Genomic DNA, 25,776 nt, shown 5'->3' with positions numbered 1-25,776 from the left:
TCTTTTCTGTCTCATTCCCAGGTGTTTCTTTTTATTCCCTAAGTGCTGGAAATGGAAATGTCTCAGACAATCACAGCGATGGCCCCTGAAACTGTGTCGAAGCCTCCCTCGGATATCTCTGTGGATGACGACAAGCCCGCAGACGTACATTTTTCGATGGAACATTTGACCTGACAGGCCTGTTTATCAAAGAAGACATCTAGAATGTATGGTAAATGACAGTGTGCTATGATAAAAGATTCATCTCACCATGTCAAAGTAAGAGAAGATCTTGGCACTAGGTGCGTGTATAGAGCAGATGACGGTGTGTCCCATAGAGGCCAACCGCTTTAGTATCTGCACGCACATCAGACTTGACACGTTGTCCAGGCCACTGCATGACAGACATACATACCGAACCTCTGTGAACCAAACAATTTCACTGTTATGGGGGATATGGTAATGACTCAGTTGTAACTGCGGTCTCATTGGGGAAAGATGTGCTTCGTGAGCAATACTTATTCAAATAATGAAGATAACTGCATGATTCTGAAGTGTGCCGTCTTATTACATTATTATTATTATTATTATTATTATTATTATTATTATTATTATTATTATTATTATTATTATTATTATTATTATTATTATAAAACATATGCAAATGCCGCGAACTGGGCAGAACCAAGGTAATGTTGCTTGCCGTCACTTGGAGATACTCAGATTATTTTTTGCATTTGATTATTTTTCGGTGTACAGCCACCGTTGTTTGAGCGGCTCGACCACACATATTCACTCGTCTCAGGGTGGAACAACGCTGCTCATATGCACAGAATATATGTTTTGCTATGTTTCGACATTATTTCATGCGAGCGATGCTCCGTTTCCACAATATTTGAAGCTAACAAGGATCTGTTTCTGTAAATGCCGATGTAAACAAATGCACTGTTTGGTAAATCCGACGGGGAAGACTGCGCTTAAAGGCTTCTTGAATATGCGAAATGCCTAATGAATGCGCAAAATGAATTTTTAAAATTCAACGACGATTAGGATACTTCCTATGTCAAATTTAAGCGCAGCTCTACACGTGTCTTCATTTCGCGATATATTGGCTGGCGCGGACAATCGGCCTTCTGCGGCCCGTTGCAAATGGAGCAAAGTGTGGTGTGACTTCCTCGCTAATCAGGAGATCGCGAGAGGCAGCGCGTGGGTGACGCGCGGGTGCGATTCACAGCAGTCGCCGCAGACAGACCTCCGCTCATGCAGCACTTTGTTTCCATATATGGTATTGGTGGTGTCATCGGTGGACGACGCGCGCTTGTTTTGCGCCACCTCGTAGCCATCGTCGCCGCAGAGCCCGTCTTCCGCGGCACTACGCTTTTCTTCTCACGCTTTCGCCATACCTTCCTCCTCCGTTTTCCTCCTCGCGCTCTCTTCGCTATCGCCGTCTTTCATCTTCCGCTGCGCTCCGAGTTAACGCTGTCATTCTTCGCTGTGCTCGTTCGCTTAAGAGGGGCGCCGACGCCGACGCTCGCCGCAGGAACGGGCACCTAAGAGCTGCGCTCTAAAAAGCGAGCTGCAAGCGCCGAGAAGTCAGCGACAACAAATTCCAATGCAGCCGCGTCGGCATACGCCTCTATCGGCCGCACTGTTAGCGCAACAGCGCACTCGGGCCCTCTTGCCAAGTAGTCGGTGAGTGCTACATGGCTTGCAGGAGCGACATGTGGCACCGGAGAAGCTATTAATATTTAATCGCAATCCACGAATCACACAACCGACGCACAGTTTACACGGGCGCAGGTTCTCAAATCACCAGGCGAAAGCCCGGCACCGTTCCAAAACGTTTCCAGCGGCGTGCGGCAGAAGGCAGCACAGAAAAATGAAAAATGGTGGATTACAGCTGCCTGGCTCTATATCGTAGCGCAACCGCAGAAATGAAAAAGGTAGCAGGCTCAAGTCACCTTGCATATGCAAACTTGAGCTCTCTCTCTATTTGCCATAATAATTTGAGCGTGCCTCTACTGCGTCATTTACCTTTCTCAAAACAATATCTGTGAGCTTACCTTGTGGGCTCGTCGAGGAAAAGAACAGGAGGGTTGTTGACCAACTCTTGTGCGATGGCCAGACGCTTACGTTGGCCGCCAGAGAGGTTTTCTGTACGAGTGTTGCGGCACACCTCCAGGCCCCACTCTTCGATCGACCGCTCAACCTATGAATAAAACAGGAGACGTAACATAAATTATGCCACTTAAGTTTACTTGCATCGATAGAAATGGTTGTTGAATAGATGCAGCAGAAAATGGCTTCATGTGCGAATAAAACTGGCTGAAACCCAGGCCCGACTTTGGCCACTGTTTCCAGAAAGACGTACAATCCTCATACTATCAGCGGCTCTATTAGTCAAGAGGGTCCTGCTATAACTTCCGAGTAGGGTAAAGTCTGAGATGTTAGAAGCGGTAATGTACGTAGTAAACGCTTAAGCTTTTGTGACCAGGAAATTCTTCTCTTTGACAGATAGCATACTTGCCAAACTGCCAGATTTTTGCGTAATGTTTACGAATTTGGGCTCCTTTTAGGATTTCACGAATGTTGCATCTAGTTTTACGAAAAAAAATATTCTGTTGGTGAAAAAAATTCAGTCATCGTCCTTCGAATGTACAGACAAGTTCCTGAAGCAGGCAAAATTGGCAACTGCAAATTAGCTCAAAAAGTCACTGTGGTCTAGAAACAGGGCGATTTATTTATTTTTACTTTACCTAAAGCGTCAGAAAGACATCACCGGGGGGGGGGGGGGGGGAGTACATGTTGTAAAACTGCATCCGCGGGATTTTACGAATTTTAAGTTCACAGGTTGGCATGTTTGCAAATAGGAATATAAAGGAAGATGAGAGAACGTCGAGAAATGTGTGTTGCATTACACCTAAGGAGGTATGCTGATTGCTGCATGTGGTTTATCCGATTGGCGGAACAACAATGCTCTATTGCAAGCGTGACCGCAAATGCATGAGAATGTACAGGCGCCGACAAAAGTGGTATACTCCACGCAGATTGCTACTGCAACGGCGTCGCTCGGCATTTTGGCGAGCTGAAGCACGAAACATTAACACGAGTCAAGCGACATGCTTGCAGATAATGAAGGGCACCCATTGGCTGTCTCGATCCCAGATGCTGCCTGTAGATGGCGTTGCGATGCAGTTTGCCGAGCAGAGTTGCGCATAACTTTTCCGGCACCGCTCGCACCGCTATTGGCCGAGCGCGAAAAATGACGTCAAATGATCCGCTCCGCTGCGAAGCCAACTTTACGGGCGCGTCGCCGACTCATGCGAACTCGTCGTTTCCGTCAGTACCATCGCCATTGCAATCAGTGGACCGTCGATCTTGCGTTCAGAGGAGCAGCTAGAAGCTCTTGCATCTTGACTCTTTTTCTACTTGCAGATTTGCTGCTACTAAATAGTAAGCACTACTAAATAGTAAGTAGTACTAAATAGTAATAGTAAATAAAAGTAAGCTTTGCTTAAAATGTGCGCATGTCAACATTTGAAATGCGCTTAAATCTGTGTCAGCACCGCATGTATCGAAAACGTGCAGCTGTTGTGAACGATGGTTAGTGATAAATGGCGCTCTGTTAACGGTCACTGACATAACTGCAAGCACGATAGCTCTCTTGGCGACGGTCATTAATCGGCCTGTTTCGGCAGCCAAAATGCGCTAAGTGTCCACCTTACGTGTGTGAAGTTTTAAACACTCTTTAAAACATTTCTTGCTTTCTGACCGTGATAAGACAACTTCATATGCATGCTGAAAATCATTGCACCGCTTTTTGTGGCAACGTACTGCGCGTTTGCGAGCGAACTTTGGAGCTGTTCGAGCCACGGGAGTATTTTATTTTGGGGAATCAAAGGCGGTCCTACCCCCTATTTGTACGTTCGTGCGTGTTTGTTTATGCGTGTTTACATCGGTACATACAAAGTTTCGGTTGGTTGGAAGCCCACCCCCTCCGGCTGCACGAATGACTCGTTCGAGCGTAGCCTGTATTAAGAAGTGCCCTTTGCTAAGCGCCTGCGAACAATTGGCGCTTGTAGCTCGCGACCACTAGAGAAAAAGGCGGAATACCGCGCGGCATTTGGCTCCTGCGCGCGCGAGGAGTGGCTTCGCTGCAGAGCTGGATCACGGCGGCGGACCTATGCGCAACTCTGCTCCCTGCGGGAGCATATACAGGAACACTAGTTTGCCGTTGCTCCGGCTCCCGCTGCGTGGAGTATACCACTTTTGTCGGCGCCTGTACATAAGCCCGTACTTCTCAGATGCCCTCTATGGCGAACCACAAGTTAGTGCTATGAGGCTAACGGTGAATCGTCTTGATGATCATCCTATTACTGCAGCAAAAGTGCTTCGGCCGCGCAGTGACTCATACGAGCAAAGGAAAGCGCTGAAAGCTTTAGTACCTTTCTTGATGTAGAGTGACATTGTGTCCGATTACTGACGCCTAGCTTGTTTTTTTATTTATTTGAGTATTCTAACGTTCCCTCGTTCTTAGTTGCACAGTTTAGCATTCATCGTAGCAAATGTCTTATTGCTTTTCCTACACCTAAACAGCGTGTCGGCGCTAATATTTTCTTTATTGCTTCCCTGTGTGTCGTGTCATTTCTGTCTTCCCCTATTACAATCAAACATTCTGGAAAAACAGTCGACCAAGGGCCAACATTTTTCAATGTCATCAAAAAAAGAAAACAGATGAGCATGACCTTTATCTTTTTGTTTTATATTTTCGCACAACTTTCATTGTGTAGAACTCAAAACGAACAGCTTTTTGCACTATGATAGTGCGTTCGGCAGTCCAGGACCGGCCTCTCAAACCGGCTCCCCTATGGTCCTACAGTCAATGTGCCTCAAATTACATTTCTGACGTATATAAATTATGTTTCTAGCGGATGCATGGCGTATCCTCCGCTAGATAAGTGCCTATAGTTCATCATCATAATCATCATCATCAAGTTTCTTGAAGAACTCTGCGACGGCCATCCAGCCTTTTGCTGAACTCGTCTTCGCCGCAGTTAAGCTGCACCAGTCGAGAAACAAATTAAAAGTGTACCACAGGAAGCCGAAGGAGTTACATACATGTCCAATTAGGCTTTATTAGGAGCAGTAGTTGCACCCTTACGAGGACCAACACAACCAATAATAGCAAAATTAATTTCAGGAATAAGAAGTATATAGGCATTGTGCAAGGAAATGGCCTGATGCATACTGTAGAATTTTGACGTTTCATCTCCCCTATGTGGATGTGCTTTGTGCTGTGCCGTGACTTCAGTGCTGTTCAGTGTTGTGTTGTGCAGAGCAGTGCTTTGCGGTGCATTGCGGTGCTGAGCTGTTGCCTCTCTACCTATCCTAGTTATTGTCCTGTCATACAATAGCCTTTACAAATCAGTTCTGCCAAATTGCACAAGGTGGAGGAAGTATTGGAGTAATCGATGACATTTGTTTTTTCTGCTTTCATCTAGTATCGTTCAGTCGTACACTTCATCTGTTCATCAATAACCGGCTGTGTCACTGCTTAACTGGTCTTCCGATTCTAAGTTTTCACATCTGCGCTTCCCTGTAGAGTGTTTTAGCCATAGAAACGGCTTTAGGGGTAATACACTCCTGAGTTCTTAACAACGTATACGCAACCATTTCCTACTAAAAGACGGTCTGCAGAATATAAATAACTGATGAGAAGTTTCGCGCACGCGCTAGACGTGCACCATTCTTACACACACAAAAGAAAATGACGTCTTCCTGTCTCTCTTCTTTTTTGATGACAGTGTGAAAATCCCATAAATATAGTATCCCAGTGTATCGTGCCTCATCTCTGAGTTCAAATCAAAATGCACACTTGCGCTAATTCCGTGTTTTCGACTTGCAGTTAGCTCAAAGCGCCCAAAGCTCCAACACAGATGCTGAAGTGCAGGCCAGAACACAGAAGGCAAGTATGTAAAGATATACTCACGTAAATTTCCTGTACGCGCCCAGACATTCCGCCCTCTGCGTTACTTTCAAACGGGAAAAGAAACAACACGTGGCCCTCAGAAATATACACGCTATATTAAAATCCGATAATATTAAAATTTATGACTAACTTTAAGACAAATACATTATCGGTGATACTTTTTGATGTCACAGTATTCTTGAGGATTCTGTACCAGATTTCAACACTCCAAAATGTCAGGTTTCGGGGCCAGTATTTGTGTACTTAAAGAGGCCCGGAAACACTTTCCCAGCTAATCATAGAATGGCCTCGCTATTGACCTCCAAATATATGCAGTTTATCGCACCGATACCCGGCTTTCTCTCTCTCTTCGTCTCCGCTAGCGCACAGGAGGCTCCGCAGCGGAGAAAGCAGAAGGGAAAAGTCCCGGCAAAAAAAAAAAAAAGAAAAAAAGATTGAGTGCCGCAGCGGCAAAAGGGCTCGTCTCGGCACCACCCCGAGGCGGCCGCGGTAGGCTGCGCTACGCAGGCCGCCACCGCCACTGCCATCTCGCAGGCCACGCACAGCGGGCGCAGCTACGCGCAGTGCAAAAATTAATTGATTTTTTTTTCTTTTTTGAGATTGCAGATATACATATATTTTTTTCATTTATTTAACTCGAAATTATAAATTATGTCTTACTTAGAATGCTCTTGCGATCGGAAAATCAGCCAATAGCCTTGCGGAAGCGAGAGCGAGAGACTCCTTGCTGTTTTTGTCACGATATTGTAAATTACCTGCTGCATGCAGTGCCGCAGCAATTGGCTCACATGTTCGCAGCAGCCTCTACGCCAGAAAGGTAACAATTTCTTGCAATGTTCAAAATATTATTTCCGGGCCTCTTTAAGCGATCCGTGGAACCGTTATAAGGCACACTTCAGCAAATTCCTGGTTCTGTGGCTTTTGGGTTACCTCTGCTGTGTCTAAGAAAAGCAATGCATTTATATAGTACGATTTCTCCTCAAGTATCAGCTTGAAAAAATAAGTGCCGCTAAATGATGACCGATAGCGCTACGCAAGGAATTACTCAATGCGTATGAAATACCATGCCAGTTTTCTTACTTAATATTAAACATGCTTTTAGTCAATTCCAATAAAAATAGTACAAAAGCATAATGTTGTGTTACAGTGGGAATTTTGTTGAAAGAGAGCTGCGCAATTTAAGAGGGCAACTGAAAAAGTAATATACACTTGGGTAAACTGCTATTTAAACTTCTAGAAATATGTCAGTGTCACTTGAAGTGACTTTTGATAAACCAGGAATAACATGATAATTAAAGGCGGGCGACCGGCAGCACCTACAAGTTCTTGCAACAGTTCCATACAAATCGATTTTGGCAGCGCCTGCTCACTCTGTGCTATGGCTAGCTATGTGCTTGTCGGTAAAAGTTAAATCGCGTTTGCGAGTACGGGCTCAGCCTGACAACTTTCAAGAGTTGTTACGAAGAAGAAAAAAAAAATTAATCCCTGACCATTGGAAATACCGTAGCATCCCTTAAGTCATGCTGATGTCATCACTGTCGCAAATTTAGCGTCCAATTCAAAAAAAAAGTTCAACCTTCGTTTTTCTTTTTTTTTTTTTTGGTTCATCATATAATTAGCGATTTGAAAGAACGTTCTACGAGTCAGAACTTATGCAGTGGTCTTTTGGGGTGTTTGTTTTATAGAAAACTCAGCCCTAAGGGATTTCTATTCAAACCAGATCTTTTATTTACACTTTCAATTTTGTGAGAAGCAGTGGCAATTTTTTTTCAATCAAGCAGTTCGCAACTACATAGTTCTGCAATGAAAACAGCTATGACCTTCTAATTAAGACAATTTACTTATTGAACATATCTGCTCTCGATGCAGGGCTAATAAGCTCTAAAAATGGTGGTTGATGTTTCTTTTTGTTTACCAATCTCCGACAATACAAATAAGCGTTAATTTAGAGGCCCCAGCATCTGCAGCGGATATTCACCAATTGTTACTCTGCCTAGGAAGAAGGGCTGCTTGAGGGAAGATTCTAAGAACTGTCAAAACACGAGCTCAACAAACTAGACAATTATTAGAGTGGAGCTGTTGGAACCTCGCTGGGTTTTTCTTGACGTTCGCAGCTTCGCCGAGAGAGAGTGAAAGCAAAGTATAAGGATAGCATCGCGCAGCATAGCGACGCGGCGAGGGTGGGTGCAGCCTAGCGGGGGAGAAGGAGCGGCGCGGCAGGGACACAGGTGGTGTGACCCCCCCGCCGTCATTGCCCTCTGATAAAAATCCACGCGCTCGTTTTGGCGGATTTCAAGACGATACGTGGGCCCTATGACGTAAGACTATTCCAATCGGCTTTTTATTTCAAATCGGCCATTAGCCGTCCCTGATAGGTCAAAATGGTTCGGGTCCAGCCCATATGGGTGCACATGGGTGCCACACCCATATGGGCAGAGCAAGAGCCATTTTGACCTATCACGGAAGGCGTATGGCCGATTTGGAATAAAAACAGATTTGAATAACTTTACGTTATACCGAGCCTGAGTCAGTATAACCCCAGTATAACCCGGTATAACCTGGTATACCGACCCTGGGTCGCTATAACGTAAAACTATTCCAATCTCTTTTTATTCCAAATCGGCCATTAGCCTTCCGTGATATGTCAAAATGGCTCTTGCTCTGCCCATATGGGTGTGGAACCCGCCGATATGGGCTTGACCCGGACCGATCAGCAGGTACACGGCGTCGGAGCTAGCATGCATCAGAGCTAAGGCGCGGCGGTTGCCGCCGCGTCTCGTCGGTGCAGCGTCTGGCGCACCGCACCGACGCATATTTCGTCTCAACTAATCGCTCCTGTTGCGGCGGGCGCCTCAAATGGCGCCCAGTCCCAAGTGAAACCCCCCACAGAGGAAGACGGCATGGATTTTTTCTGAAGCCTTAACTTCCCCCAGCTCTGCTGGTCTCTTGTGTTTGCGATAGCAGAGCCAGGCATAATTATTTATTTTGGCTCTTACATATTAGGTTCGCTAAGCCGCTCCTACAATTCCTACATGTTTAGTGCCTCCACGATTTTATATAGGCACGCTTATGCCGAGGGTCAGGCTTCTCGAAAAAAATAAATAAAGCATGTTGAAGCTCTAAGTTATAATTCAAGTGTGATAGTCCATAGAATTTCACTTTATCTCTTTAATTCATAGAAGATTGGTTTAGCGGCTGTATGAGAAGATCATATCTGCGTTTTACACCAATGTTTACATGAAAATGAGAGTTAAACTGGAGCTAAAGCTCGAACCTAACAAGAAAGGTTTACCTTGCGGCCAACTCTAATTTTTCTATGCAAGTGATTGTGAAGTGCAGAAATGCCCTCCCCCATTCCTAAGTAGCCTGAAATTGTGGCTTCTGTAACCCGCTTTCTTAAGTGTGTCTGCAAGTATGACAACTACAGAAGCCTGCCCTATCCCCGGCTCACCTTCTTAGCTTTGTCCTTTGGTGCCATGTTGGGCATGCGCAGTTCAACGCTCATGAATATAGCCTCGTAAACGGTGAGGGCAGGAAGCAGTCGATCCTCCTGCATGACGTAGCAGCTCTGCTTGTTGAACAGCGCCTGGTCACGCACGTAACCGTTGATTTGAACCTCGCCCTTGTAGCCCTTGTCGCTGTGGAGGGAAAAATCAGAGAAATGAACTTTGTCTGGCGACAGTAACAAGCCTGGTAAGTGGGTTCTAACTGAGACTTTACATGCTTCTGTAGCACAAATGAGCACAGAAGACAGAAATTAACTAACCTATTCATCGCCGCTCTCTCGCTACGTCTGTGTCTGCTATAGGGCCACGCATTGTCTCGGAGGACCCGTTTTGGTATGAAGGCTATAAAAAGGAAGCGTGTTGTCTTACTCTAGAAAGCAGATCTAGATGCTGCAAGTCAATGTATGGAAAGAGGCCGGTACATTATAAAGAGTATGTACGCGAGATCGCAAAATTATCTTTGCAAAACGAATAGATTGCTTCGTGAGAATGATATTAGTGCGCCCTACACAACTAGCACTAGCCGCATTGAAGTCTCCGGCTCTTTTGTCTCGCCTTATTAGATGCGGCGACATTCGAATGACCCGAGCAAGTACAGCGTTTCAGGTTCAATTGTTGTACATGTTTGGCAGAGATTGATTGGTTGATTGAATGACTGATTGATTGATTGATTGATTGATTTATTGATTCGTTTATTCATTCATTCATGGGGTTTAACGTCCCAAAGCAACGTTGGGGCTATGAGAGATGCTGGAGTGGGGGATAGACTTATGCTGCATACCAAGGTTCAACTGAACTTGTGACAACTTAAACTACACATTTGAGCTCCGTTGTCCCCTTAATTGCCAAGAGTGGCAAAAACCTTGCCTTAGAAACGACCTATGTAGTGAAATACAGCTAATACGAGCACAGTGTGGTTGTGACATCTGCTCGCGCTGCACTCGCATAGCTGAGCAGACCGTCGGTTATGTAACCATTAGGTCCATGCGTGGCTTTTGCGGTGTCAGCGCGGGCCTGTTTACTGTTTCCTGTAATGTTAAAGTGTGTATAAGGCCCGGTGTGAGCGCTATCCATAATGCATAATCTGTATCACATGCGATGTTAGCATTCCTGGACGGATATAAACTGTAAGCACACGCTTATGTTTAGGGCTGCTCTGTTATACAAACAGGATGCGCATCATGGCTAATGTTACAGCGTTAGCTACGGTGTCCATTTCTCACAAAATGGTAAAATATAAAGGCGAACGCTTGCGTTAACCGTGTTCCTTTTCCCGTGACACACAGATATTCTTTAACACGGTTATCTCGACGAAGAAGCAAACTACGTTGGCCCCGTCTTCAATCGAAAAGCACCAGTCGGTTTTTAAATGCGAACGTGGGCACAAATTCTTCGTGGGCCATGCACATGCCGTCACGTACATCTACCGGCCGGACTTGAGTGGGCGGAGATACGTGAGCGCGCCGAGGTCACGGCGCTTGCGCAACGTAATGAAGACGCGCCAAACGCCGCACCAAGCGGAAAAGAGTCCATGACTCCACGACGGCGGGACAATAGCGGGCGGGACAAAAGTTGGCGGAAGTGGTGGACTTCCTAGTCTCAGATCGCGGCCACGCAAGTTTTCTCTCGGGGCGCAACGAAAGCGAATCTGCTAAACGTTCCTTGAGACGATCGCTCGTGTTGTCTACAACGCATTGTGTATGTTTTCAATGCGGTGTCCACAGCGTTGTCTGCTAATAAATCCCGCGTGTACAGTGCGTCCGGAGATGCAGTGCCCATTAAAGTTACGAGTCCCTTTTGGCGAAATATATTGCACAACAAAAAATGTAGAACTTTCCTACGTGTCTTAGACTTCCATACTTGAGTATAGTCCCTGCGTATTTCAGCATGAAATCACCTGGAGCGCATATATGGGAACACCTCAGATTCTCGCTCTGCGCTTTAATGCGGTTCCGCACCATTCTTGTGCAATGAGGCCTCTGGAAGTAAAGTTAAGTCAAGGCGTCTGAACTAAGTTATAAATGGAGGGCTTCCAGAAGCGGTCACTGCTTGCCGCGTACCAGTGACTGTACTGACGCTCATCCCGAAGCCATTTAAATCGAAGCAGCTCTCTTTGCCTGTTCCCCGTACTTTGCCTAGACGGTTGTCTGGCCGAGGAAAGTGGACCGATAGCGGACGCGGTGTGATCAAAGATGGTGAACTGGTAGGCCAATCCTGATACCGGCGCACGATATGTGTCAGGTCGGGGTTTTAACTTGGTTTGTAACGCGGGCCGGTCCAGGATACAGCGCAAAGTCTCATCCAAACCACACAGCCTCGTAGCATTAACCAACATAGCTAGCCGAGAAGTGTCCTCAGCAGCGTATCTGAGCACGTTTAACGAAAATCTATCCCTTGATTTTGACAATCACCATCCGATGCTTTCTGCAACGCTATCACGCTGGCTTCTTTTTTTCTTTTTTCCCACTTATGTCTCGTTTTCTCACGATACCAGCCAAGTTCTCGATAAAAGTTGTATCTCCGGTCTCCGTAAAAGCTGCGTGCCGTTTATGAAAGAGGTGAGATATGCTTATCTGGTTCGGGCCATCGCTATAGCGCAGTGTTCGTTCGTGCACGTAATGTCGTCGTCAGACTGCGCAACTCGTGCAGTTATGGTTTATGAGAGAGTTTAGAACAGGGGCCCCAATAGTTTGAGGTCCCAAAGAGCTTTGCGGGTGTTAGCGTTGGGGCACGCAGGAGTGAATAGATTTAGAATAGGGCTTTGCGTTTGCGGATAGCGTTTTGCGCTGACAGCGCCACTACGGCGTCAAAAAAAAAAGCTATTAGAAATAATTAAATAAAATATACCATCTTATGATAGGAATAGTAATTTTGACTTGCGTGTATTCGCGTTTAATTACGATTTAGAGGTTATTCTGTAAGTAGCGAACAATTTGTTGCGCTTAGTTTTGAGCAAACCAACTTTACGTGCCTTCACCAGCCAAGCTTAGCCGTGTTATGCCTACGACCCATAAAATCCACAATCGAATTCGGAATCAGCGGCGTCTAATGAATCAATCTTCATAACACACGCTAGTTGAGAGAAAGCGATAACCGCAGTCACTTCTCCTAGCTTGCGAACTTCACGCATTACCACGAATCGAACCCAGTTTGGTGCTAGGTTAGAGCTGTCGCTTCGATGGGTGCCGCCATGTTTTGCAAAGCTTTTGGGGCCACTATTTGGGCTCCCACTAAATCGGTAAGATAGCGTTCCCAACGCAAAACCCAAACGCAGTTTGCGTCTCGCGCATGCGCAGTGGCTTCGACGCTATTTCTTTGGGGCCCCAAAACCTTTGGGGCACCTATTCTAAAACTCCCTTTTATCAACATGACAATAAGGATGATTACGTACAAACGCGCCTGACCAACTTGAATTGTATCTGTGGACGAGAATTGAGAAAGAGGGTTCACTCACTAGAAGCCCGTGAGCAAATTGAGCAGCGTCGTCTTGCCCGCGCCAGAGGGACCCATGATGGCAGTCAGCGTACCGGACCGTGCTTCACCGCTCATGTTGTTGACTAAGTACTTGCGGGCTGAGAGACGAATGCAAATTAAGAAGTCACGAGGCAGTGAGGAACGTTTAGTATGCTTCATTTTGATAAAGAAATATTGCCCGAATCACATTGTTCATTTATGCAAGGACGCGACGCAAGAAGTTAACAACCTAAAACTTCGCAATTAAGCAGTAAGATAGATTACAGGAAACAAGTGTGACTCTGAATATTAACTCCTAACTACCAGAAATTCCAGGCAACCAATGAAGCCAAGCAATGCGTGCTTATAAGTGCAACGTTGTGCACGGCATGCAGAAGTTGCGGGTTCGGTCAGCAGTTGAGGCGTGCCGTTTTCGATTCCGTCTTTTTAGTCACCTTCAGTCTAATCCAAAACTAAGCGTTAATGTCACTTCTCAGTCATTTCCTTTTTTCCTTGAGTGCTCTGCACTTTCCTCGACTTGAACTACTATCCACTTCTTCAGTACTTATGTATTTGCAAGAAAATCCCATCAGTGCTTGCGGTTCAGTCTTCATGCTGCCAGATTTTAAGGTATCTTATTATATTAAGAAGAGAAGAAAGGAGATGGAGCTGGGTATAGAATTTTCACGAACAATAATTTGCTGGTACACTATATAAGACAGAAACAAGCAAGAGTGACACATGACCTTTCGCTGCCTGGAGAGTCCATTGCAACGGGTTCAACGGGGGAACACCGCTCACGAGGCTTACCGCTTCTGCTCGCTTTATAAAAGTCAGAAAAGCTAGTCTAATATAGTTGCGGAGACAGCGCGTCATCCAAAACAGATCTGGTCACTAAATTTTCATCTGCGACCGCGGTGTGCAGCGCGTATACCTTTGCCTTTCTTGACCTTGTATAAGAGGTTCCTCCAGGTCAGGTCGATGCTCTCGAAGTTCCTAAACCCGTTGTGGCGGCCGTTGCCGTTCGCGTCGGCCTTGGTCTTGAAGTCCACCGCCGCTGCGCACCATTAAGAACAACGCGTTGAGCGTTGCTGCGCCAAGACTTCTCCGCGTTCAGCGAGCAAGTTCGTACACAACAAACTCTTACACTGGCTAGCAGTAGTGAGGGTCGCTTTTGACAAAGTTTCTTAACGCTTAATTGGTGATTGTAAGGAGATGAGGACGACTACAAGTTAAGCAGGCTACTTCTTTTTTTACGTGGGATGTATCCTTTAACATCCACGACAACGATATGACGGCGGCAATAACCATATCGCAAGATTAACTAGCTTTGACACCGTAGCTTTCATTATATCTCGTGTTGGTTCCTCTACGTGATATTGTTTTGTCTGCCACAGTTTTCCTTTCGGTGCATTGTGTTTCGTCCTAGTTTCTAAGTGCACCAGTACAAAGGCTTCATAAATGCTCCTGGGCACAATATAAGAAGGTCTATTATTATTATTGCTGTCTAATAATATTACTATATTATTACCTAGGCCTGATGATAACTCTGTATACTTGTTATGGCAATACATTTATTATTATTATTATTATTATTATTATTATTATTATTATTATTATTATTATTATTATTATTATTATTATTATTATTATTATTATATCTGTGTGGCAAACTTAGGAGTGTCGCTTGGTTGCTTTTTAATATAAAAGGTTTCACGCCATTATCGGTAAAGAAAACCATAGTGCATGCACTCGCATACAGCATCTTGCGATACGGAATCACCGTTTTCGCTTTCTGCGCATTGAGATGGCAGACGAGAATTGACAGTTTACTAAAAAATATATTGAAAAGTGTTACCTATGGCTGCGGCCAGATGTCAGGTGACAATTCATTTTCCGCGTTAGGTTTTCCTTCATTTCAGTCCTTATTTAAGCAAACTGTTGTTCTTCGTCATTTTTGGAACGACCAATTCCGAGAAAAATATGTAGCTCCTCGACTTTTGAGGGACAACATTCGTTTCAATGTTCCTCGTTCATCAACTCGGTATGGCGAGGCACGGCGATGCGTCTATGTGCCCAAAATCTTTAATGATCTACCTGACGAATTTTTCTCGGTTCAATCAAAAAAGGTTTTAAAGAAGATGTTATCTTCCATTTGAGTTTTCTTTTATGTATGGGTATGTGTTTGTGTGAAGTAATTTGGTTGTATTAACCTGTATATCTTTATGAGCTTACAAAAATGTTCATTACGTTGCCATAACTTGTTTTTAATTTTTGTTTTTTGTTCTATGTAAGCATAAAAAAAAAATTTCACTATGTTGGACTACCATGTATCAAAATTTTCTGTTTTTCATCTATATAAGCGTGAAAATATGTTCACGCTACATTGTATTGACATGTATTTATTTTTCATTTATGCACAATATTTTGTCGGCACTAAGGTTACGCATGTATGTACACACACTGACCTCATCGCTGTTGCCGGCACTGCCGCGCCTAGTCACACAAGCCATTTAGGCTTCGACAGGCCCGCTTACTATGTATTTTTTTCTTGTGGTGCATAAATAAATATTATTATTATTATTATTATTATTATTATTATTATTATTATTATTATTATTATTATTATTATTATTATTATTATTATTATTATCACCTTTCCAGGAAAGGTGACGTGCAGTCGGCTGCTTATATCGGGTCCACCGCACGTTGGCTTGTAAGACTGGACCACTAATGAGCAATTTTATCTCATTGGATATCAAAATGAATAGTTACAAAATAAAAAGAACATACCAACAAGGCTGCAAAATTCATATTTCATGCTGTATCTAAGAAGAAAAGAGTGTTGAGTTTGTACGCGGCATATATTGTTAATACTAGGTGTGCATAATGTATCAGCTGATAGAGTCTGTAGTCACTATTTTAATTTGCATTTCCTTCCTACTTCAGTTGCATTCATTACGAGACTATTGGGCATGTTGCGAACATAAGAAGAGCGCTTTTTTTTTTACCATACTCAGGTCTAAATTTAGAAATACAAAAGGCACCATTGCAAGGAATAACATTGTTCACCGGTTATTATCTTTTATATTTAAAAACTGATATATTGTCCCAGTAAGCAGCCACAGCTACTCTTGGCACGAGTAACGGCCGCAATAATCCCGGCCACGGCGGCTGCATTTCTGTGGGGGCGAAAAGCGAAAGCACACGTGTATTTAGATTTAGGTTCACGTTAAGGAACCCCAGGAAGTCCGGAGTCCCCCACAACGGCGTGCCTCATGATGAAATCGTAGTTTTGGCATGTAAAACTCCATAATTTATAATAAATTTAATTTTGAGCGACGGCCGCAATTAACGCACACAGAAGCTATGAAGGAAGTTTCCTGAATATGCATAAATAACATAGGTGGTACTTCGCAGAATAATTTTCATTATTGCACCAACCCTTTGTAACCATGCTTGAGACACATTAAAAGCAAAACTACCATACATTGTGATTCTGCGTGCAAGTGCCTGAGCAACCACATTGTGCAGAGATAAAGATACGTCTTCAACTTGTACAGAGACATGCTGCACTGTGCATACTACACAGACATACTACGCTGAAGACATGAAAAAATTTGGTAAAGTCGAAAAAAAGAAGACTGAAGCGTCAAGTTAACAACTCCGCTACTCCACACCAAAACAAGATGTAGCGGTTGTGTAATGTGCATCTAGTAAATTGTCGAAATTAGACAAATGCGACTTGCTAGTTCAGGGGCTACGTGAAATAGTTACATTGTTTACCTGAACTCTGCAAAAGTCATATTCGCAAGTTAGTGGTATACTTCAGAGCAGACACGTACGCAGGACTTTTTTTCGGGGGGGCAACCCAAGGTAACATTTATATGCAAATGAGGGGGAGGGTACTCTTACTAGTACAAATGTGAATAATGCCCACCATTCGCCATAAAGACGCGTAAACCCGCAAAAGAGAATTGAAATCACGTGTATCTCACAGCTACACCTGTGAGATACACCTCTTTACTTGGCAAACAAAGAACCACATCAAATGGACTCGCGCATGAAAGATGCGCAGGAAGAACCTTGCCAAGAACAAGTTAACAAGCAAAAGTGCCAAATAAAGATTTCTAGTTGCGCTTTTTCAGTTAGCTCTGGAAGAATTATAGAGAAATGTATATTTGCGGAACAATCACAGTTCTTTCGAATCCCTCGTTTACTGCTCTACAATGTAGCAAAACCGATTCGTGCTGTTATTTGGGAAGTTGCGTAACGATGCGTGGTCACCAGTCCCGTAGAACCGCGTAGAGTGCAGGACGTTGTGGGGTTGTAGACGTACTGAGGCCACCGCGGAAGGTTAGAAAAACACCCCCATTAGCACAGCAGGGAAGTGGATACGTCAAGCGGCCTTCACGAATGCCTACTCAGCACTAATTGGAATGGCTGATAGTCCTGCATGTGATGTTTGCGCATGCGAGGAGAACATTGACCACATATTGTGCCATTGTCCTCAATTTCAAGCACAAAGACAGTATTTGTCCGACACATTGAGGAAACTAGACGATCGTCCTCTGAGTGAACAGACAATATTAGAGCACCGTCCCTACCGATCATCGGCTCAGAAGGCAGTGAAGGCACTTTTGTATTTTCTCAGAACTTCTGGTTTGCTCGAGCGACTTTAACTGAAGTGCTGTCCGTACACGTACCTACACTTTCTCTCTCCCTTCTTTCTCTTCCCCTTCTCCCTTCCCCCAGTGTAGGGTAGCCAACCAGACTATTGACTGGTTAACATCCCTGCCTTCCTGTATTCTTCTCTCTCTCTCTCTCTCTCAAGCGGCTCGATTCATAACTGTAGAAGCGTCATTCAACGCACGGAGTTATTCTCAACTTCCGGTGTCGTTTTCTCTACTTCCTTTTTAAATAAAAAGATATCGATCCATAAATGTTTTCACGAACAATTTTCGCTTTTCCTCCCTGTTTGGCTGTTGCCGTGGCTTTCTCCCTTAGTAGATCGCTTAATTTCTCATCTCCTTGCGACTCTTGTTTCCAGTTGCCAAATTTGCACGAAAAGTGCTGTACAATTAGGGAAAAACCAGACGAGGTAACGGGTGACGGTCATATTGCTTATGGGTTTTGCAGCGTCTGATGATGGACGCTGTTTCGCAATATCTAATTTTCCATCTTATTTAACCCATATCGCGGATATATGGTTCCGAAGATCTGCCAGCGTCGCGGCGAGCCGTCACTCGAGGAAATAATGAAGAAAAATGAAAAGTTAAATACAGCTGACAGTTTCTCCGTCAACAACTCGTTCCACGAGCATAAGAACAGCTGACTATGAACCGAATCCCTTTCCTGGCTCCTGGATCAGTCTGAATAAGGAAGGTTGAACTCACGAAGCAACAGCGATGCGCGTGATCGTTGAATAGATGGTCAGATAAAAGTTTTGTTGGGCATTATAAACAAAATAAAATATTATAATTAAAACAATAAACTACGCCCTGCCTGAATTCATCTTGAATTAGTAGCGCGGGCACCGAATCGATCGGAAAACTGGTCTCCACACCCCAGGAGATGCCGATAACTACCGCCATCCAAAAGGAGCGCAAAAATTGACAACCATTCAACTCTGTGAAGATTGGAATGGCAGCGAAAGCTGACGACAGTCAAAGCTCTCAAACTAAAAGCAAAGTGTTTCACCTCCGCTGCGGGTCGGCCTGAAGATAATGCAATATCGGGCCGACCCGCGGCGGAAGTGAAGCAGGCGTTAAGCACCCCGCATACGTGTGCCGATCCCGAAGATAGTGCAATGCCGGAACGACCCACGGGGAAGGTGAAGCAGGCATTAAGAACTCCGGATACGTAGGCCGATACCGAAAATATTGAAATACCGAGCCCACCCGCGGCGGAGGCGAAGCAGGCGTTAAGAGCTCCCCATACATGGGCCCGTCCCGAAGACTCCGAAGGGCGCGTTGTAGGTTCCCGAGTCCAAAGGGGTATGTGCCATTGATCTCGGACCCTTTCTTCACTATCACCATGCAGGATCGGCCCACATGATGATTTGTTCTGTGAACGGACGCCGAAAAAAACTACAGAAGTTAGTCGTACACTGCTTTCGCTGTAAAAGACGGCAAAATGTTGACCGCCAAGTAGATTGATTTGTCGGCGCTTCAGGAATGTGTGTGAGGAGTGGTGGCGTGGGCTGATGAGGGGGGGGGGGGGGGGGGTATGCCGCGCAATTTTGGGGGGGGGGGGCGGGCCCCCCTGGGCCCCCCATAGGGTACGTGCCTGCTTCAGAGCTATGCGCAATGTATCAATATTGCTCACCTTCTATCTCCTAAGTGATGCAATTCATGTCACATCAGCTTTTGTTCTAGTGCTTCCAAGTTGTAAAGCTTATTTAAGAAGCATCTGCTCACATCAGTCAGTAGATGTTAACGTTTGCTTACACGTGCAAAAAAAAAATGCTTTAAGATTGTTCACAGGATGCCAATCGACACAATTTCTTCGCACCACGGCATTTTTGTCTCTTCATATTACATTCAAGTGTTGTGAAAAAGCGGGCGACGAAAGTTGTCAATGTTTTTAATGCAATGAAATACATAAATTAAAACTATTTCCGTGTTACTATTTCTGTTAGAGATTTAGAGGAGAACTTTTTTTGTCTGGGCAGAGAATTCCGGCCGCCAGCGAGAAGAATCTGCTATGGGAAATGTTTATTCAATATATCCCCTTAGATAACCAACGTCCGAAGCCCCTCAGAACCTTTATCGTGCGAAGGAATGACGTAACAATTGGGGCAGAAATGTGGCATCCGCATTGCAAGTATTCGTGTCGTAAAACACGCGCAACGAAAAACATTTGCGCCACCGGCACGCCTTTGGATGAGGACGCTCATATAACACCGGCCGTTTCCGGTCAAAAAAGCCGTGGTTTCGCCAAGCCGTCACAGCCGTGCGCATGCACATCCTCTGTTCGTTCGTCGCAGTGCGCATTGTTCAATTCACCGGAAGAAGCTACCTAAAACAGTAAATAACTCAAACAACCATAATACTCGCTTATGACAGCGAACGAGATGTAAAGGCGACAGCTGAGGGGAACACATATTTCTTTTAATAAGTGCATTTACACAGCCACTTAAACATGCGTTAACGTAATTTATGCTGTCTAGGCAGTATGTTACGATGTCTAGAGGCTGCTCACTCTAACAAGTACTTCATTCCCTCTAACAAGTACTTCACGCTCATTAATCATCGCTCGAGGAATCTGGCCACACACACACACATACAGGCGCGCGCGCGCACGCACGCACACAAAGGCGCTTTCTTGTCAGTTTTGTGCATAAGGGTGGTTACAGAGCTTGCCACTCCAGGCTGCAGTGCTTGTCCTCCTTCGCGAAGGACGCGCAGAGTGACGCGTGTAACCGCCTTGCTGCATGTGCGTCTAACTACGTAAAACGCCCCTACTATTACGTCGCTTCAACGGTGGTCTGGCATTAGTGCAGCTTGTGGGGTTCAATGCAATGTGTCGCAAAAGCGGACAGTTCGCGTTAGTCAGTTAGTCTTTACGCTAGTTTGTGTCTCGTTTCTTCTTCACTGTTTCCAAATTCTCGCTTTAAGTTAGCGTGCTATTCTTCGACTGCCCCCCTCCCTCCAACTAACCACCCTAACCCCTTCAGCTTATTGGCCGTTCCCTCGCAGTGAATGAGCCGAATCATTTGAGGCACAAGCAAGCAAGCAAAAAAAAAAAGGGCCGTCTTCATTGTGGGACAATGCCGCTGTTGCACTGAACGAGCTCTGAGCCGAAGGAAGCTGTGAAGTCTGATGTCTTTCCGTGACTCTGCAGCTGAAAAGCTTTTATCATCTGGTGAGAAAGTATTTAACAAAATATAAGGAGGCAGAAACCATCGAAAATGATCGTCAATGTCAGCAATAGATTTCTTCTGGCCTGCTGCGTATCCCCCTGCCACCCGTGAATAACGAAACCTTACGGGCCCACCAGCAGAGAGACGAAGTGGCAACCTCACTGCTATCTACAACGCCAAACAGTACCAGGACGTGGTATATCTTGCAATCACATCAAATTCAGTCGAAAATTTGTAGCAACCCCAACTACCCCTATATAGTAACCTGGTTGGAACTTCGTTGCAATAGCTATCCGTCAAGTGGCAGCGCTAGACGAGGCGGTGTCAGTTGCTGATGTTGCATCATCTTCACCACCATCATCAGCAGCAGCAGAAGCATCATCATCATCTTTTATGTCCACTGCAGGACGAAGGCCTCTCCCTGCGATCTCCAATTACCCCTGCCCTACGCCAACCGATTCCAGCTAGCGCCTGCGAATTTCTTAATTTCATCACCCCATCTAGTCTTCTGCCATCCGCGACTGCGCTTCCCTTCTCTTGGAACCCCTTCTGTAACACAAATGGTCCACCGGTTATCTAACATAAGCATTACATGACCTGCCCAGCTTCATTTCTTTTCCGACCCGACCTAACCTTACCTTTGCTGACCTGCCCAGCTCTATTCCAAGTCAATTAGAATATCATACATACCTGTTTGTTCTCTGAGCCACATCGCTCTCTTCCTGTTTCTTAACGCTACGCCTAACGTTCTTCGTTCCATCGCTCTTTGCGCGATCCTTAACTTGTTTTCGAGCATTGCTATTTGTTGGGCGTGTTGGTAAACTGACTTGGAAAGCATATTTAGCGCCAGCGAACAAGGACAGAAGGGAGACGACACCACAATGTATGGGTTAAATAGGTGGGTGTTTCCTGAAAATCAAGTTGTTGAAGTTAGCGCATTGTGGTATCATCTCCCTTCTGTCCCTGTTCGCTGCCGCTAAATATGCTTTCCAAGTTGTTTTGGAGCTTCTTTGTCAGTCTCCAAGTTTCTGCCTCATTTGTCAGCACCGGTAGAATGCAGTGATTGTACACCTTTCTCTTTAATGTATGGGTAAGCTTGCAGTCAGGATCGGACAATGTCTGCCGAATGCGCTCCTAACCATTTTTATTCTTCTGTAAGTTTCCTTCTCATGATCAGGGTCTCCTGTGAGTAATTGACTTAGGTAAACGTACTCCTTCACAGACTTTAGAGGCTGACTGGCGATCCTGAACTCTTGTCCCCTTGCCCACCTAGTGATCATTATCTTTGTCTTTTGCATACTAATCTTCAACCCCACGCTTATACTCTCTCTGGTAAGGTCCTCAATCATTTGTTGTAACTCGTTTCCAGTGTTGCTGAACAGTACAATGTCATCTGCAAATCGTAGGTACCTGAGACATTTGCCATTGATCCTTTACTCCTAAGCTTTCCCTGTTTTACAGCTTGAATACTTATACCAAGCACGCAGTGAATAGCACTGAAGAGGTTGTGTCTCCTTGTCTGACCCTTTTCTTTATAAGTATCTTCCTACTTTTTTTCTGGAGAAATAAGGTAGCTGCAGAATCTCCGTAGATACTTTCCAGGTTATTTACGCAAGCGTCCTGTACTCCTTGATTACTTAATGCCTCTATAACTGCTGGTATCTCTACTAGATCAAATGCCTTTCGTAATCTATGAAAGCCATGTAGAGAGGCTGATTGTACCCAACGGATTTCTCGTTTACCTGATTGATGACATGGATGTGATCTATTGTAGAGTATCCTTTCCTGAAACCTGCCGGTTCCCTTGGTTGACTAGAGTCCAGTGTTGCTTTTATTCTATTGGAGATTATCTTGGTGAATACATTATATAATACTGGAAGTAAGCTAATCGGCCTATAATTTTTCAATTCTTTAACGTCTCCCTTTTTGTGGATTAGTATAATGTTGGCATTCTTCCAGTTCTCTGGGACCCTTGAAGTCGATAGACAGTTCGTATAAAGGGTCGCTAGTTTTTCAAGCAATAATGTCTCCTCCATCTTTGATTAAATCGAGTGGTAGTCCATCTCTTCCTGCCGCTTTTCCCCGTTTCATGTCTTCCAAGGTCCTTTTAACTTCATCGCTGGATATAGAAGGAGCCTTTGTAACCTGTTCATTACTACTTCGAATGGAGGTACCGTGGCTGCTTTGGGTACTGTACAGGTCAGTATAGAATTCTTCCGCTGCTTTTACTATATCTTCGAGATTACTGACGATATTACCCTGCTTATCTTTCAGTGCATGCATCTTGGTTTGTCCAATGTCGAGTTTCCTCTTCACTGATTTCAGGCTGCGTCCATTCTTTACTGCTTCCTTAGTCTTTCTCACGTTATAATTTCGAATATCCCTAGTTTTCTCCTTGTTGATTAGTTTTCACAGTTCCGCGAATTCTATCTGATCTCTTTAGTTGGACTCTTCCAGTATTTGTCGTTTCTTTATTAGGTCCTTTGTTACTTGGGAGAGCTTACCTACTGGTTACCTTGGCGCCTTACCTTCCACTTCAATTGGTGCTTCTGGAGCCAGGCTGGTTACGGTTTCATTCATTGCCTTTATGCCATCTTCATCACACTGTTCTAAGGCTGCATATGTGTTTGCAAATGCCAACCTGAAATGGTCTGCTTTTACCCTTACTGCGTCAAGGTTAGCCTGTTTCTTCTTGACCAATTTTACTCTTTCTTTCTTCAAATTCAGGTGAATCCTAGCCCTCACTAACCTATGATCACTGCGCTTTACCCTACCTAACACTTCTACATCCTGCACTATGCTGGGATTGGCAGAAAATATGAAATCAATTTCATTTCTTGTTTCAATATTAGGGCTTTTCCAGGTCCACTTTTTGTACCAACGCTTCCTGAAGAAGGTGTTCATTATTCGCAGCTTATTCGTTTCCCAAATCACTCGAACACTCGAGGAGTGTTCTAGGAACACTCCTCGAGTGTTCCTAGAATCCACACCGTAGTTGCTAATTGTCTTTTCACGAGCCTGCTTTTTCCTCACTTTTGCATTGAAGTCGCCCATGACTACAGTAAATTGAGTTTCCACTTTTCGTATCACTAATTCAACATCTTCATAAAACTGTTCTATTTCTTCATCATCGTGAGTGGAAGTTGGAGCGCAGGTTTTTACTACCTTTATTCTATACCTCCTATTCAGCTTCATTACGACTACTGCAACCCTCTGACTAATGCTTTAGAATTCGTCAATGGTTCCTGCTATGTCCTCATGGATTAGGAATCCTACTCCGAACTGCTTCTTATCTGGTAGCCCTCTGTAGCAGAGGACGTGGCCATTTGTCAGCGCTGTATAAGCCGCACCAGTTCTTCCAGCCTCACTAAGGCCAATGATATTCCAAACAATGCCTGATAGTTCCTCAAAGAGTCCTGCTAGGCTAGCTTCACTCGAGAGTATTCGGGTGTTAAACGTTGCAAGGGTCCGTTTCCATTGGCGGCCTGTCCGGGTCCAGATATTCTTAGCACTCTCTGCTGCGCTGCGTTACAAATCTGACCACCGGCTTGTTCAGGTGTTCCGCAGCTGCTGGGGACTGAGGGCCATTGGGTAATGTTGCATTATGAGATGTTCCACTATGGCTTTAATATATTTAAGGCCTTATACGCCTTGTGCCGTATATTCATTACGGGGACTTGGCCAAGAATGTGCGCATGCCACTACCACATATGCAGTGCCGAAGTTGTCTGTTCGGGCACACACCCAGTGACACGTACGCCTGCAGTGACCAAAGATGTCGACTAGGCCAGAGTGCAGCCAGCAGCAAGTTCGGTCACACATCCAGTGGCCCGCGTTGCCTGCTAGGCAAGACAACAGCCAGCACGTATCTAGTGGCCCACTAACTCTCCATAAACTCTCCTCCGTAAACGGACAGAAACATACAAACCGCATTGTGGGCTTAGAGCCAAATAAAGGCAAATATATTTATTTTAGGAGATAAAATTACGGCAGTGCTGTACCTTGTTAGAAATACCATTTAGTACTCTTTATGCGTCTAAAGCTTTGAAAAAAGAATATTTAGGCTGCATCAAAGGGGCCAAACTTTAAGATTGGCAGGCTTAGGCAAACGCTTTTCTTCTCTTACCCTTTGCCAATTATTCTTTTGATTTTTATTGGCGTTCCCTTGAGGCGGGCGGTGGCAGTCAGCTAGCCTTGCTTGATTTGATCAGCTTTTACTACATCTATCGGTGTCTAACGTTTTGCCTATCTTTCCTTGATCCGTTATTTCTACCTTAAAGCTTATGTCTCTACGTTGTACAGTTACCACCAATACTCTAAGCGACTCTTGGTTACTCCATCTGCTGGCCTGCAAATGCTTCCATCCGCCTTGAATCTCAGCACTTCTGGAACGCAGATGCATCTTATGTCTCTTGCCAAATCAGGTAATTGAAGCGCCCCCTAATGTGAGCTTTAGCAAACGTTAACAAAATGTAGGAAAATATTACATGTACTACCGCATGTTATAGATATGAGCATAATATAAACTTAACTTACTTATTAATATTCGAAAAAGTAAAGTAAAAAATGATACAAATTTGTGAATTTTGGTTTCACCAAGTTCAGTGTACGCCACAAATTAGGCTATAACTTTTGAATGGCACAAGGTAGAGGTCCGACTCTTTCTGCAATAGGTAAATGAGTGTGTGAGGTTGGATAAAAAAATTATGCAGGTCCCACGCACTGTGACAATCGACTGTAAGCGAAGGTCTCCGTGCTGGTTGCTTTGATTGACGACAATTAGCGGTGATGTTGATGGCTAAAGCTTACTTTCTTCAACGTTTAGTCTAACACAAGAGTGGTGAGTTGATGTTAAACATTAATTTGCGTGCACCACTGCTGTTTGTCTGCGTAATACGCAGAACACACAGGGAGAGGTGTTTGCTTGAGGCGTTGTTGTGCGACATACTTCATAACCTCTGTGAAGGTCGAGCATTGTCATCACA

General features: G+C 44.6%; 2 protein-coding genes across 2 annotated transcripts in view; one reads left to right on the top strand and one right to left on the bottom strand.

Annotated features, from left to right (window-relative positions):
- The window catches only part of LOC126531754 (ATP-binding cassette sub-family G member 1-like), a 221,589-nt gene extending 214,076 nt beyond the window's left edge, over window positions 1-7,513 (top strand). The window contains exon 13 of the mRNA XM_055071458.1: window positions 5,885-7,513. Coding sequence (XP_054927433.1) covers window positions 5,885-5,956 — 72 coding nt within the window. The 3' untranslated portion in view covers window positions 5,957-7,513. The remainder of the gene's footprint in view (window positions 1-5,884) is intronic.
- Window positions 1-25,776, bottom strand: part of LOC126531756 (ATP-binding cassette sub-family G member 1-like) — a 70,527-nt gene that overhangs the window by 17,246 nt on the left and 27,505 nt on the right. Inside the window, exons 2-6 of the mRNA XM_050179464.2 lie at window positions 13,862-13,984; window positions 12,929-13,046; window positions 9,420-9,606; window positions 2,043-2,188; window positions 250-373 (exon numbers count right to left, since the gene is read on the bottom strand). Coding sequence (XP_050035421.1) covers window positions 250-373; window positions 2,043-2,188; window positions 9,420-9,606; window positions 12,929-13,046; window positions 13,862-13,984 — 698 coding nt within the window. The remainder of the gene's footprint in view (window positions 1-249; window positions 374-2,042; window positions 2,189-9,419; window positions 9,607-12,928; window positions 13,047-13,861; window positions 13,985-25,776) is intronic.

Source organism: Dermacentor andersoni, chromosome 5 (genome assembly GCF_023375885.2).
Source record: "Dermacentor andersoni chromosome 5, qqDerAnde1_hic_scaffold, whole genome shotgun sequence".
Lineage (NCBI taxonomy): Eukaryota > Metazoa > Arthropoda > Arachnida > Ixodida > Ixodidae > Dermacentor > Dermacentor andersoni.
Note: the sequence above shows the minus strand (reverse complement) of the source record. Positions and strands in the feature narration are given on the sequence as shown.